The 15,420-nt window shown below is 36.8% G+C and overlaps 1 protein-coding gene across 3 annotated transcripts in view; it reads left to right on the top strand.

The window, feature by feature from the left end:
- Positions 1-9,371: 9,371 nt before the first annotated feature.
- Positions 9,372-15,420, top strand: part of LOC121330829 (sodium- and chloride-dependent glycine transporter 1-like) — a 47,400-nt gene continuing 41,351 nt past the window's right edge. Inside the window, exons 1-2 of one of the 3 annotated variants that reach the window (XM_041277667.1) lie at positions 9,387-9,472; positions 10,834-10,911. In XM_041277667.1, the coding sequence (XP_041133601.1) occupies positions 10,873-10,911 (39 nt within the window). In that variant the 5' untranslated portion in view covers positions 9,387-9,472; positions 10,834-10,872. Of the gene's footprint in view, positions 9,473-10,827; positions 10,912-15,420 lie in introns of those variants that run through there. The other 2 variants (XM_041277668.1, XM_041277669.1) reach the window with 2 other exon arrangements.

Below are 15,420 nucleotides of genomic sequence, written 5' to 3'. Positions count from 1 at the left end.
TTTCATATAGCAAAGCAGGGGATGATTCTATTATAAATTAGACGAGCCTAGACGTGGAATCCAAACTAAATGGCAGTTATCTATTTACTTTAACCTTTCAAGGAACGTCTATCTCACCACGAGGCTTGCAGCACTTGGACAGTCCGTGTCTCTTCAGCTTTATCTGCGTTTTACAGAAATAGATGATGCCAATTAACAGTGAGGTGAGTTTGCAGATTTTACTTGATTACTCCTGATTTTAAAGAGTATAACAGGGGCGCCCCCTTGAGGACGGAAAACGATAGCCATAAAAACAGTTTAAGGTAAGACGCATGCATATCGTAAACCATGGAAAATTTGAGTTGTTTTCAGATGGTGTTGTCAACTCGCTGATATACGTTTCATAGCAATTATGGCATTCTTATTGTCATTGCTGTAGGTATAGTCTGCGACACATTGGACAGTAGGCCTACATTATTAATTTATTCGTTGAATATGGATAGATGCAGACGCAGACCTATATGCTGCTCGATGTCGAGTTTTCCATGATACTGTTTCTATAGCAGCCCGCTAAAAGGTGTTATTACATAAATGAAAAAACTATTTAAAACGCGGCACTGTGAATGAGATTATGTAATTCTCGATAATAAATCAAACTGGAGGTGTATTGTTTTAATGAGCCATCTCTGTGCCAGGTGAGATGAAATATCTCGTACCTTTGATGCCTACAGTGGATGGTAATTATCAGGTATCCTATCATTTATTGAAGTTCCACAAGCTGGTGCAATCACAAGTCACAGCAAACCTCTCTCTAGCATAAACATGTGTAACAAGAAGCAATGATATTTAATTTGGTCATTTATACAACTATTGCATAAGTTATAGAATTCAGAGTATTACTACTAGTCAGTAATAACATCCAATAATCACAATTGGTCAATAGTCAAATAATTGACCTCTAACATCACAGGTTATATAAATTAGATACTGGCTGAGTTTTCACATTATACCTAGAACTATTGACCCTGGGCCAAAAAAGTGCCCTCCACCTTGTTTTCCACAATAAGCCCGAACTGTCAATGTTAAATGCTGCAATTCTGGCCAAACTTATAAGCAAACAAACCATTTTTCTTGTACAACACCCACAATTGAATTCCAGGTTGGGAAAAGTGGACTAAAGATATTGTAAACGATCCTCGCACTGAGTTCGTTGCCCCTTTAAGACCAGACCCAGGACACAGAAATGGAATTGCTTTAGCGCTGATGCGCACTTTTAATAAACACCAATCAAATAAATTAAACAAAACAAACAAAACAGAAACAAACACCTAGCTCTCTCGGAGCTCTAACTCACATTAACAGGAACCTAACTAACATTCAGGACGGCTAAGCCGTTTACCTGACACCAACACCAAATACAAACTCACACGGGCTTCACTCCGTACTTCACCTTTGATACGACTGCTCACTCACACAGTCGGGCTCTTCTCTCAGCAGCCTGGAACAGACTGGCTGCCTCTCTTAAATACCCTGCACCTGGCTCTAATTTACAACTACCATCAGGTGCACGGGATTACTAAACAATTAAACAATTACACAATTAAACCCCATAATACCCAAATGTGCATTCTCACAAGGTTTTTAGCAGGGAAGGATTTTAACCCCCTCCCTGGTACCTTACACAATGTATCATATGTGAAGCCAAAAGCTCAAAACATTTGGTCTTTATTATCTAGAATTGAAAGTCTCATGACCCCAATATGGAAGCCATATTAATAATATCTTCATTTTTGTATAGCACCTTTCATATTAGACCACCATCACAAAGCACTTTACAGATGAATGCTGTAAACTGTGTATTATATGCAGTCACTTACAATAGGAAATTGATTTAATATCTCATCCGCAGGATGGAGCACAAGGAGGTTAAGTGACTTGCTCAGGGTCGCACAGTGAGTCAGTGGCAGAGGTGGGATTTTAACTGATGATCATCAGTGGTAGTAGTGGGATTTGAACCAGTGACCTTTAAGTTATAAGTTATATGTTATGTTTATGTTTTATGCGTTGTTGAATGTTGATTAAAAAAAAAAAATGACAAGTTCCCCTGCTGAAAATTAACAAGGAGCTTCACCCAGGAGAAAAATGATCTTCACCCACCATAGTTTCAGATACAACTGACAAACCCTTTGTGTAAGTCAGGTGCAGACATCTTGAAGACTAAGGCTCTTTTTGAAACTGGCAACCAGAATGACAGATAATAGTCTGGCTCTCCTGATAATTCCGAAGACATCTGCAAGGCAATTTTACAAGTACCTCCAATACTTGAGTACCTGGGTGTTAAAGTACTTACAGTATGTCTAGAAAAGATAATCATTCCCTTCTCTAATTTGTGACTGATCAATATAGCATTTGATTTAACAGTATTCACAACAACTACCAGTGTTGTGGTGCAGAACTCAGAAGGGGCCCCTAATTATTATTATTATTATTATTATTATTATTATTATTATTATTATAAAGGAAGAGGACCCTTTTTTGACTGCTGCTAAGGTCCCTTATTTATTATTCACTAATCAAATGGAAATTTAAGTTTTAAAATACTTTACATTAAATAAACTTGATTATACCGGCAAAATTGATTTTAGGTATTTAAAAAATATATAGCTAGCTATTATTGAGGCAGACAGATGAAAGTACTTTTGTTTATTTAGACCACTTCAATTAACTATGAGGTAGGAAACATACTGTATTTCAAAATGTATATAAATGGTGATATCAGAAAAAAGTACATCCAAGCTAAAGTTCATCTTTAAGGTATAATATAAATAATGGTATAATATAAATGCCAAACCTTTTCTTTGGGGAGGTGTGGGGGCACTCAAATTTCACCTCTGGGCTCTTAGACTACATAGATATAAAGGACCTCGGCCTCTCAAAAAACAGACAGGATGGAGTAAAGTACAGAACTTTTGCTTTGGCAGTAACTTCAGATGTAATGAATATTCTCTTCCTTTTGTCATAGATGTTGCTGAATTAATGATCAAAGATCTTCTTTATCTATTCTGTTCATGATCAATGGTAAATGTTACGTATTACTTGTGTTTTTTTGTTTTTTTTTCACTGAAACAGCCAGTTGGCCTAACCTTTATTTCTATCCAGCCTATACTTGACTTAGAACTGTACTTTGCACATTCATTGAGATTGAGAGGAACAGTAGTTCCTCACATCAAGTTCAGCGAGAACTGCCAGAGACTTTATACAGCAAAAGTACAGTGGCTTGCGAAAGTATTGACCCCCCGTTGGCATTTTTCCTATTTTGTTGCCTTACAACCTGGAATTAAAATGGATTTTTGGGGGTTTGTATCATTTGATTTACACAACATGCCTACCACTTTGAAGATGCAAAATATTTTTTATTGTGAAACAAACAAGAAATAAGACAAAAAAACAGAAAACTTGAGCGTGCATAAGTATTCACCCCCCCCACCCCCCCCAAAGTCAATACTTTGTAGAGCCACCTTTTGCAGCAATTACAGCTGCAAGTCTCTTGGGGTATGTATCTATAAGCTTGGCACATCTAGCCACTGGGATTTTTTTTTCTTCAAGGCAAAACTGCTCCAGCTCCTTCAAGTTGGATGGGTTCTGCTGGTGTACAGCAATATTTAAGTCATACCACAGATTCTCAATTGGATTGAGGTCTGGGCTTTGACTAGGCTATTCCAAGACATTTAAATGTTTCCCCTGAAACCACTCAAGTGTTGCTTTAGCAGTATGCTTAGGGTCATTGTCCTGCTGGAAGGTGAACCTCCGTCCCAGTCTCAAATCTCTGGAAGACTGAAACAGGTTTCCCTCAAGAATTTCCCTGTATTTAGCGCCATCCATCATTCCTTCAATTCTGACCAGTTTCCCAGTCCCTGCCGATGAAAAACATCCCCACAGCATGATGCTGCCACCGCCATGCTTCACTGTGGGGATGGTGTTCTTGGGGTGATGAGAGGTGTTGGGTTTGCGCCAGACATAGCGTTTTCCTTGATGACCAAAAAGCTCAGTTTTAGTCTCATCTGACCAGAGTACCTTTTTCCATATGTTTGGGGAGTCTCCCACATGCCTTTTGGCGAACACCAAACGTGTTTGCTTATTTTTTTCTTTAAGCAATGGCTTTTTTCTGGCCACTCTTCCTTAAAGACCAGCTCTGTGGAGTGTATGGCTTAAAGTGGTCCTATGGACAGATACTCCAATCTCCGCTGTGGAGCTTTGCAGCTCCTTCAGGGTTATCTTTGGTCTCTTTGTTGCCTCTCTGATTAATGCCCTCCTTGCCTGGTCCGTGAGTTTTGGTGGGCGGCCCTCTCTTGCCAGGTTTGTTGTGGTGCCATATTCTTTCCATTTTTTAATAATGGCTTTAATGGTGCTCCGTGGGATGTTCAAAGTTTCGGATATTTTTTTATAACCCAACCCTGATCTGTACTTCTCCACAACTTTGTCCCTGACCTGTTTGGAGAGCTCCTTGGTCTTCATGGTGCCGCTTGCTTGGTGGTGCCCCTTGCTTAGTGGTGTTCCAGACTCTGGGGCCTTTCAGAACAGGTGTATATATACTGAGATCATGTGACAGATCATGTGACACTTAGACTGCACACAGGTGGACTTTATTTAACTAATTATGTGACTTCTGAAGGTAATTGGTTGCACCAGATCTTATTTAGAGGCTTAATAGCAAAGGGGGTGAATACATATGCACGCGCCAGTTTTCCGTTTTTTATTTTTTAGAATTTTTTTAAACAAGTTCTTTTTTTCATTTCACTTCACCAATTTGGACTATTTTGTGTATGTCCATTACATGAAATCCAAATAAAAATCAATTTTAATTCCAGGTTGTAAGGCAACAAAATAGGAAAAATGCCAAGGGGGGGTCAATACTTTCGCAAGCCACTGTAAATCAGCCAAAAGCATAATTTCACTTTTAATTTGTAATTACTATCCATTCAATGAAAAAAGAAGCATACATGCCAACAGACCCTATATGGACGGGGCAGTCCCGATTTCCTAACAAACGTCCCACGTCCCAATGCATAGGAAGAATATTACCCATAGAAAAAAATAAATAAACGCATTTATTCTGCACAGTAGTGTTAGTGAAAACCTCACAGTGTTCTTGTGCTCTTTGTGCGGCTGACACATCTTGTGATCAGTAACTTATATAAAGGTAAGAACGCTTCATATGGGGGGGGGGGGGGGGTATGTCTATTATATGATGAGTGTTTGTTTTTGTTTTTTTGCGTATGACTCCTCCCATGTGTATGATGCATGGATTTCCAGGGTAATGGTTAAAACACATTGTAATACCAGCACTAACGTTATAGAAAAATGTACGATAAAAGTTATAAAAGTTATAAAATGTTAAAGATGCATCTTTGCCAAAGACATTTGTGTTATAACTGTTTGACCATACATGTTAAAGAGTACACAATTACTGAACTATGCTTTTGTGAGCCAAATGTACAAAGACGAAATCAAATTCCTATACCTGCCACAAGGTGGCACATCTTCACAATTTACATTGCCATACTTTTCGAAGTCTTTTTCTGGTCCCATATTAAAACCAAGTCCCTTAGTTAAAATGACGGCAGATGAATCAACTGGGGAATTGGGGCAACTTTAAAATAATGAATTTCTGCAGAATCATGCCATACAGACAAATTTCTGTTGTTCAAGGTAAAAAATGATGTAAATAATACATGTTTAATTGGAAATGGTGTTTGTATGGTTCTACATGTTTACATTTCAAACCCATTTAAAGTATGCAGGACACTGTCTGATTGTGTTAATCTGTGAAGGCAATGGCAGCACTTCAGTTTATTTGTTATGAACAATCAATATCTAGTGTAATGTGTTTACAGTATACAATTAACAGTATTGTTCAACAATTGGGTACTGCGCTCTCATTACTTACGTATGAACATCATGGTCGTTTAAAAAAAAAAAAAAAAAAAAAAAAAAAACACCAACGAAAGCACAGCTGTGAATTTGAACACACTAATCAAATCCGACACAGCTCGATACAAAACAGTGTTTATTTACAGGCACAGTTTTACTTAATGGCCTACAGAAGTAACCAACTGACTGTACGAATAACTAGCTAGTTTACTGGTTTGATTCTCTATTTAATGTATTTGTCTCTCTCCCAGCTTCAGCGTTTACACCTTAGATAAAGGGCTTATAACAGGATATAGAAACGAAACGTGTTTTAAATGTGCCCCCCCACCACCAATAGTATAGTTCTGAGATGAGCGACTAATAGGATTTTTTTTTTAATTTAACTAAAGAAAGAATTCTCACAAATTCTGTTTCATTATTGCCCATTTATTGGTTCAACGATCAAATGAAGACGGCTTTATTGCCTGCTGTGTGCCATATTTATTTTGTATTTTCAGTCTTTATATCGGTCTAAAATTTGCCGTGGCCCCTTTAAGAAATGGTTCTAATCTAATATTTCTGTTTTAGTTATTAAAAATTTAAATCATATAAAATAACAAAAACATGCATCTGACCAAAACAATTTACATATACTGTGTGATATTTTTTAAAAGGGCCAAGTAAAACTTAAACAATTGACAAACGGCTAAGTCTGTTCCCTGCTTCATTTGTTTATTATATATTAATTTCACATTGTATTGAAACATGTGTTATGAAAATGGATTTAGTCTAAATGTGTGTGTGTGTGTGTGTGTGTGTGTGTGCGTGTGTGTCTATCTATCTATCTATCAATAAGGATTAATTACCTGAACTAATGGGGTGCTGAAAGGAGCCCAGAATATTGTCACTGTCAATGCATCAAGGGGATCTAAAATGCTCTTCCTCACTTACATTAAAAAAAAAAATAAAATAAACGCAGCCTCTTTTCAAGCACTGGAAATCAATGTAAAAACAGTGTCAAGTTAAACAACACTTTTGTACATTAACACTTTTGTCATAAAGAAGCATTGCATTTTCAAAGGTTGCATTGAGAGTGTATTATGGTAACATTTTTTTTTGAAAAGAGGAAAACACCCCCTGATATTTTACAGAACTTTAACCAGTCCTGTCAAACAGTTCAAGGTCTCTCCAGCACTCTCAAGTTTTGTCAGTTTTGTAAAATAAACATGGAATTTTACAAAAAAAAAAAAAGTAAAGAATGACTGTAGACTGGAGTAAGGGCTTTAAGAGGATTCAGATCAAGATATTCTTTTAAACTTTGTATTGTAGCAATGCAGAAATTGAGCAAACAAATGTAATATGATTTCTAATGATAGATACACACAGTGCCTAATGAAAGCTTCTATACTGACTGGCCAAAATTATACAGAATTACCAACTCCTGGTGCATCACTGCATAAAGAGAAGGTGTTTTTAACTTCTTTACTTAAGGGTACAAAAAAGAAAATGTATTTAACGTTTAGTATGGAGAAATACTAGCAGAAATGTGATTTAATTTATCAAGTGTATTAAGTTCTCCCTCTCAGTGATTTCCACATTATTTCTTTACATAAGTCACAAGGAGCCAAGCTGATTCTGTACACGCTGAAGAGTCATAACGGGTTACACACCTCTTCTACCATGTCAAATATGAGTCAAATACCAATGTCATGGTTAAGGCAAATGTGATTTAAAACTAATTCAACCCCCCAACAAAACATGTATAAAACAAAGTCATGACAGTCCCTTAATGGCACAGATTGAGCAAGCTGTCAACAAAACTATAACAGTGTGCTTAATAATTAACGCTTGGTCAATCCCTGGATTCCCAGGGAACTTGTTTGTCCAATGGGGTCTGCAAACAGCCTGCATCATAGTCAGTACTATTTGCGATCTCCTAGAGACACATGAGGCAGGAATGAAAAAAAACAGGACTCAATGAAGCGTGGGTATCGTATGCACTCAGAAAACACAGTGCCCATAGTGTTACATACAAAGTAGAAACTGCAGAGGAACATCATTGCCATCATTTTTAAAACCCCAAAATAGTAACAATGGCTAATTCAAATTAAAAAAAAAAAAAAAAAAAAAAAAAAAAAAAAAGTAAATCAAATCTGAGGGTATGGAGCATCCCTGGAAAAACTCTTGTACTCGTCTATCGCTGCCTCAACCTTTCTGCTCCCTCCTATCTCCAGACTATCATTTCTCCCTACACCCCCTCTAGCCCCCTCCACTCCTCCACCACCAGCAGATTAGCTGTTCTGTGCACGTCTAACTAAACTGGCAGAAGAATTCAACAGGTGATTTCGTTAGTGTTGATGGAGTCAATTGTGCTGTTTGTCGCAAATCTGTTCCTGCAAGTGGACATTGGTGGGTTAGCTGCCCAAAGTAATGAAGTAGAAATGGAAATTGTCACCTTGCATGGTGATTTTCAGTTGAAAGCTCAGTCCAAGGACTGTGATTTTTGGGGAATTCTTAACAGAGAAACGTACCCTCTTCTGTCATCACCTGCTCTGAAGGTGAAAGCTTACTTTGGTTCTACCTACCTGTGTGAAACTCTTTTCTCACATATGAAAATGAAAGTCGAAATACCACAGCCATCTTCCAGACTGCACCAGACTGGCTGTTTCAAACCACAACCCAAACTTCAAGAAGCTGGCAAAAAATGTGCATTCACAAGTGTCACACTTTCTATATAAAAATACAATTAGGTATTGCTTTGTAACAGAAACATAAATATAACCCATTATTTTTCGCGATTTTTTTGGAGTGTAGATCTTTGGTCATACTGGTTCAAAAGGTGACTTTGCTTTTTAAAAGGTTGGAGGCTACTGTTCTAAGGTGTATCGTTCTTAGAATATTTGCCATAACTGCAAAAGCCCCGCATACATTGGTTACCTAGGTAACCACCCCATCTCTGAATGTGCGGAAAGCACCAGCACAATTGTTAAAATAAATAAAAGTTAAGCAAAGCAGGTAAGTCACACTTAGTTTTACTTATAAATTCCTGCTTATGTACAACATATACGATGCTACTTTGTAATGATTATGATGTGTTGATACGCAGTTAGTAAATCGTATCGTAGAAAAAGGACGTTCATGCACATCGTTATAACGATACTAATAACACCAATACGACTACGACTACTACTACGACTAATAATAAATAATAATAATAATAATAATAATAATAATAATAATAATAATAATAATAATACATACATACATACATACATACATGCATGCATACATATGGAGATGGGGGGGAGATCAAAACTTTTTTGTCAAGCCAGTCTGTATTGGATATTCGTCTGCTCTAATTGTGCAGTTTGTCCAATGCGCAGTGGTGGTATTGGTGAAGGAGTTTTGCTCTGCCGTATTTCCAAAAAATGAGGTGGGGCGGTAAAAAAAAAAAAAAAAAAAAAAAAAAAGCAAGGACGCCCTGTTACTTAGAAAGGGGTAGACTGCCAGCTGATGCAACTTTAACCAAGTTGACAAGAGGCTTGTTCAAAATACCAGTTCAACACGAGATCACAGTGCAACGGTAAGAGTTACCTCATTTATATTAAAAATGTATGGATTAAATTGTTTATTAGTTAAGTATGTTAATATTATTACTTAAACTAACTTAATTACAAACCAGTGTACGTAATGTAATCAAAATGTTTCTCTAAGTTATGGGTTTTAGTAATTTAAAACTGCTAAATAAAAGACAATATGCATTTTGTTAAAAACGGTCAAACAAAAAAAATAACGTATAAAGAAAATAACGATAATTGTCAGGTACAGAATCATAGTGTCGTTTTTTTTTCCTCTGTAATTTTGGAACACGTGGCAGCTCAACTGCACCTATATTGAATGTTAACTTTGCATACTACTTACCACTAAATAATTATAAAGGTTTTATCGTTATTTCGTAACAAAACAAACTTATAAAAACTGAAATTAAGGGTCCTGCGCAAAAAGGCAAGGCTAAAATGCACGTCATGTACTATTTATGATTTATAATTATATTAAAGTAAACATGATTAGCACTATTGTGCATTAGGACTTCGGGTAGTGGACACACAGCAGTGCTTGTATATCACTACTGTTCCGTTTAGAATAAATGTAAATCCATTAAATTTTGTTATTGAGTACATTCAGGGGCCACTTGCCTTTTTTGTTTGTTTTTGTGTTTTGTAGGCTAAACGTTATCAATGCTGAAACTTGTTAATATGGTTTATTTGAAAAATAATTAACGTCCAACCTGAATACCCAACCAGGAGTGAGAGATTTGTGTCTCTTATATGTAGCTGTGCCGGGACTCGATTGCATATTAATTAATCAATCGAGTCCACGCACAGTGTGCACGTGACCTACTTGTGAAAGACACGTGCCCAAATACATTTACTTTTAAAATACCACACCCCATGCACCAATGCATACATACATACATACGATACGCACAGGGGCGGGCGTACCTCGCCACAATAACTTTAAAAACAAATACAATAATACAGTCACATGCACTGTACAGCCTACTTTAAACAAAATAATATCCCTCCAGTCAGCAAACCTTCTGTACCCCCCCCCCCCCCCCCCCCCCCTTTCCCTGGTGCATTACAAGGCTGATTTTTAATCAAGCCCTTAAAGTATGCCCACAGATCCATAAGAGCCTCCCTGTGCCCTGTGCAGTGGAATTTGTAATTTGATTTTAGCACTGGAATGGATGTTTCTTCCTCTTCTAATTTTTTTTCTCTCTCTTTTTTTTAATCAGTTTTATAAGATGAGTTCATGATCCTTGGTCGCGTTCAACTGAATGCTTGTGTTGTAAAAATTCAACAGTAATTGGAGAACTGTGTATCATGGGTTTTATGCCTAATTTTTGAAAAGAATGGTCTGTTTTTTTTCCTGTGGGGCAAGACTGTTGCTGTATCTGCTAGTGCTGTAGATCCGAATGGCATGACGAGCAGTCTGGCTTCCTTGATGTCTGTTGCTGTGGTGAGCTGTAGTTGGATTTTGTGTCTAGGCTGCTTGGGTTAATGTGAAAACAGATGTTCAAAAACTTTAAACTTTGCCACTATGAGCTCTTTTCGTGTAAATTGTAAATTGAACATACAGTGCTTCCAATTTATTTACTTTAAACTTTATATCACAAGCATGTAGTTGTCAGAGAGCAAGGTATTTTCATGATTCCCAAGACATTTTTCTGTAAAGACATTTTTTCAAGAAAGGCTCTGTTCCAAAAACTGATACCTGCTGTTTAATTGTGACATTACTACAACGACTTAAAGTAGGACTACTTTAGATTTCAAACTTTCACTTATGTTGAAATGACAAAATTACACAGAAACTTGAATCAAACAAGTTTTATCTGTAGTTTTGTCAAATCCGATTAAAATAAAAAATATATTATTAGATTAAAATGGTATAGCCATTACACTGCTTCAAAAGCTTAAAAGGAGCACTGTGACAGTTTGTGACATATGAAGTCCCTTTGTTACCAAAATTATGAAAATCCGTGGTGTCCATTCTACATCCAGAAATAACTATTTCAGTAAATAAACTAGGCAAATATCTTAAATCATCCCCAGTAATCAGAGACTAAAAAGAAAATAATGTTCTTTTTGACTGTTACAACTTAAATTTTGAACACAAAAATTATGTTCCAAACAACACTTTTTTAGTGTTCAGTAATATCCCATAGCTGTAGTGGTTTGGCCCAATTCTTGATACTTCATGTATAGTTTATTTAGGCATCTGTTTTTTTCTTTCTTTTGATTAGTGAACAGAACCCACATAATTGCATAGGTCTATGCATTTGCAAGTTGCCATCCACCTAAAGCTGTTTGTTAAGCAGATCTTGTCCTGCTGCCAAGCATGTTGACATACTAACGTCTTGTATATTTATGAGAAGAGTTTGATAGAATGGCTTTGGATCATTCGAGCACACAGACATGTCTGCGGAATGAGACCGCGTTCACACTATTGGGCCGGCCCAGGACCGGCTCATATTTAGGTCTGTAACCATGTTCACATTGGCGTTTTTAAAACACCTTTGCACGTTCACATATGTGACTGAAAAGTAGGCCTAAAATGTGGCAAAGTGCTTGTTTGTTTTTTTTTAATTTTATGGAACGATAGCCTGCACTATATATACAGTAATCCTTTTGTAGCAGATGTTTCTTATTAATACACCACCCACTCCCTATGTAGCGAGTGTCGGAGTCCAGTATAAATCTGCTATATATCGAGGGCCGCGATATAGCAAGAGACCCATGTAAATACAAATAGGCTAACAAATACTGTAGAACCACTCCCTCGTTTTATCGGGTGCGTCAGGGTCCAGTATAAATCCTCTATGCAACCTGCTTTTTCTCATTTTTCGTATAAAAAGCAGCACACTGTTTTAATTCGTACAGTGGAGGGTAATTGCTTCTCATCAACTTCAGTCTCCAATTAATTTCACGAGTCTTCCTCTCCTTTCTCAAATGCACAAACTCACTGCATTGAAAGAATCAATTCCAAATATACAGTCGGAGGCTTGTTGCTAGGAAGCTGACGTCACTGCCTTGTGGCTTTTGCTTATGCATTGCTGCCACAAGTGAACACCTCATTGGCTAGAATAAAAACCGCTTCAGCAAGGTTTTTAATTTGCTTTGTGTTGTTGTGCATTGTGTGTGTATATGATAACAGTGTGATATTAATGCTTTGTTTTTAATTGCTTTGTATATTTTTGTTTGATGTGCAGAACGAAATAAAACAAACAGTAATTGTAAGTGCCTATGTATATTGTGGCTAGGCATACGCAGTTAGACAGTAAAAATGGAGAGCCAACTCCAGGACCGCGATATATCCGAATCTGCAGTATAGCGAGGGGCGATATAACGAGGAGTGGGTGGATATTTTTTTTTCAATGCAGCACAGTAGCAATTTTATGGCATACATTAAAAAAACAAACATATTGACTACTTTGACTTACTGTTATGGTATGTAACAAGGTGACGGTCTGAGCTTACCCCCATCCAAAATCACATTATTCTCCTAAGAACACAGAGACCTTTAGAAAGCGGGGAAACAGCAACTTGCTAGTGTTGACAGGTATAAATATTTATTTTCATAATGGATACTTCACTCAGATTGCAAATGACTATCAGGTTGTACACATTGACTGACATTCACAAGACAAACTCACGACTGACCACCTAACTACTACTGCTCCATCCTAAGGAAAGACATGGCATTAAGTACTGTTAAATACATTACACATGTTTCTTCTCATTTATACATATTTGTTTAACCTGCATGAATACCGTCTTTGTTTACAATCGTTAAACTATTCTGTTGCTTACTGGTTATTATTATACTCTAGTCCCTAACCATTACCAGTAAAGACTGGTAAGCAAGCAACAAAAATAAATGATCGCATTTTAATGTGAAGGCGCACAATGTATATCGTTGCATGCAAAATAAACAATGGTGGCTGAATATGCCAAGTCACCAGCATTATTGATCATTATTAAGCTCCACAATCCTGCAGTTTTTATACAGCTTAGTTTCTAATTAACAGGAAGAAAATGTAATTGTGACAAATGAAGTATAATTATGAATGCACTGCAGCTCATATATTACGTGAAAGAAACTACCTGAATGCTAACCCGTTAGATCTTTTTAAATGTAATATTTTTTATAATTAAAGTTGTATGATGTAGAAATAATTACCATTCGATATTAATCCACTTCCTTCTTGCCTAGCCCAGCATTCAGCTTTCTAGTTACCTTTTGCCCACGTGGGAGTATGGCAGGGTCTACTGAGCTACGTAACGTAACTGCTTTGTGTTCATATATATGTAAAGGCCGGACTTGGTCTCGGATTGTAGGCCCTGGGCCACATCGGAACGGTGGCCTAAATCCAGGCCGGCCCTGGGCTGCCTTTTCTTTTTTGGAGCGTTCACATAGGAGAAAAGGTGGCCATGGGCCTCCTCCAATCATAACTGTGAGCGGGTTTAAGTTATTGTTGATCAGTCAATTATGTCCACTTTCTAGAATATATGTTACTTTAAATAAAGATAACTTCTGCTTGGTTTATTAACACTTTTGTGTTTAATTTTCAAAATCATATTGTTGGAGTAATGTGGAATATAAATTTAGTTTGCCTTACTGAAGTAGATGCATGGACTAAAAGGTGCTAAATGCACATAGTAAATGGATTGCAAATAGATAGGTAGATCAAGTCACAAACTATATTTGTTTCAAACTCAAACTCAATTGGTCTCCACAACAGCCATGATTCCTACTCCAGTCTGAGGGATCACTATAACTTTGCTTCAAATATTGTAGTAAATTTAATATTTAAAAAAACACAAACTGTTTTTCATTGGACATAAGTACTCTTAGCTTCTGAGATTATTTTGCAAAAAAAAAAAAAAAGGGCGAGGTGGCTTGTTTAGTTTTCACTCTCAGAGCTATCGTGCAAAGTTGGGAATTGCTAGAACTTTTTTTTATAAAACTGAACTTTTAATATAAAAATGTCACACCATGTAATACTGAAAATGTCATAAGCATCAGTCATGAAGTTTTTATTTCAGAAACAAAGAGCTTGACTGTTAGTGGTCTTTGGGGGCTATGGGTTATTACAGGCTGTTTGTTTGTTGCAGGGCTGCAAAAACAAGATTCCATGCTTGTGGTGGAAATTTTCAATAGGGCTGTACTTAGCAAGTGGCAAGTCTGTGGTCTACAATAACTTTTAGTTAATTTTAAGATCTGTGGGACTCCCCATAGTGTAAGTGTTTGAACTGAGAGAAAATGGAAGCGTTGTTAGTTTGGCACAGCATCTGACTTGTCTTTACTTTTTATTGCAGACACTAAAAATCTGTATTACAATTATAGTAATGCAATTTCATAAAATTGCTTTAATTAATTGAGACACTTCTATTGAAAATATGCTGTGTTTGGCATCTGGGTCCTTGTACCTTTCCAACAGCTGCGTGTTTAAATGTGCATGGAATACTCTGCTAAAAATAGCTTTTTTCAGTATTTGTCTCTCCGATGTCATTCAATTTATTAACTGACTGTGTCATTGTTTCTGTGTAAGGTTGGAGACAGAGTAGAAAATTCTGTTTTCAAGCCCAAATCATGTTGCCTCAAAAAAAAAAAAAAATAGATCCCACTGAACAGACACCACACAGATTTCATTTTGTGATTCATTGGTGCTAAAGTTGACTTTCTAAGAAACAAGCATTGACCAGCACAAGTGACTTTGTGGAGGTAAACTTCACAATACTTTTAAAAGCTTTTCTTTATACAGTGCATATTGGGTGAGAAAGGAAGTACAGTAACATGAGCTGTGCCATGTCACCTGCCAGAATTCACTGCTTAATATTTTATTATATAGACATTGGGCAGAATGTGCCAAAAACCTTTGTAAACCAAATCAACACAAAATACCCAAATGGTCTGGCTCCATGAAATTGAAATAGCAATTCATTCAGTTTAGTGAATCAGAAAAAA

This window comes from Polyodon spathula, chromosome 18, assembly GCF_017654505.1.
Source record: "Polyodon spathula isolate WHYD16114869_AA chromosome 18, ASM1765450v1, whole genome shotgun sequence".
NCBI classification, from domain to species: domain Eukaryota; kingdom Metazoa; phylum Chordata; class Actinopteri; order Acipenseriformes; family Polyodontidae; genus Polyodon; species Polyodon spathula.
The sequence above is the reverse complement of the archived record's forward strand: the minus strand, read 5'-3'. Positions and strand labels throughout refer to the sequence as shown.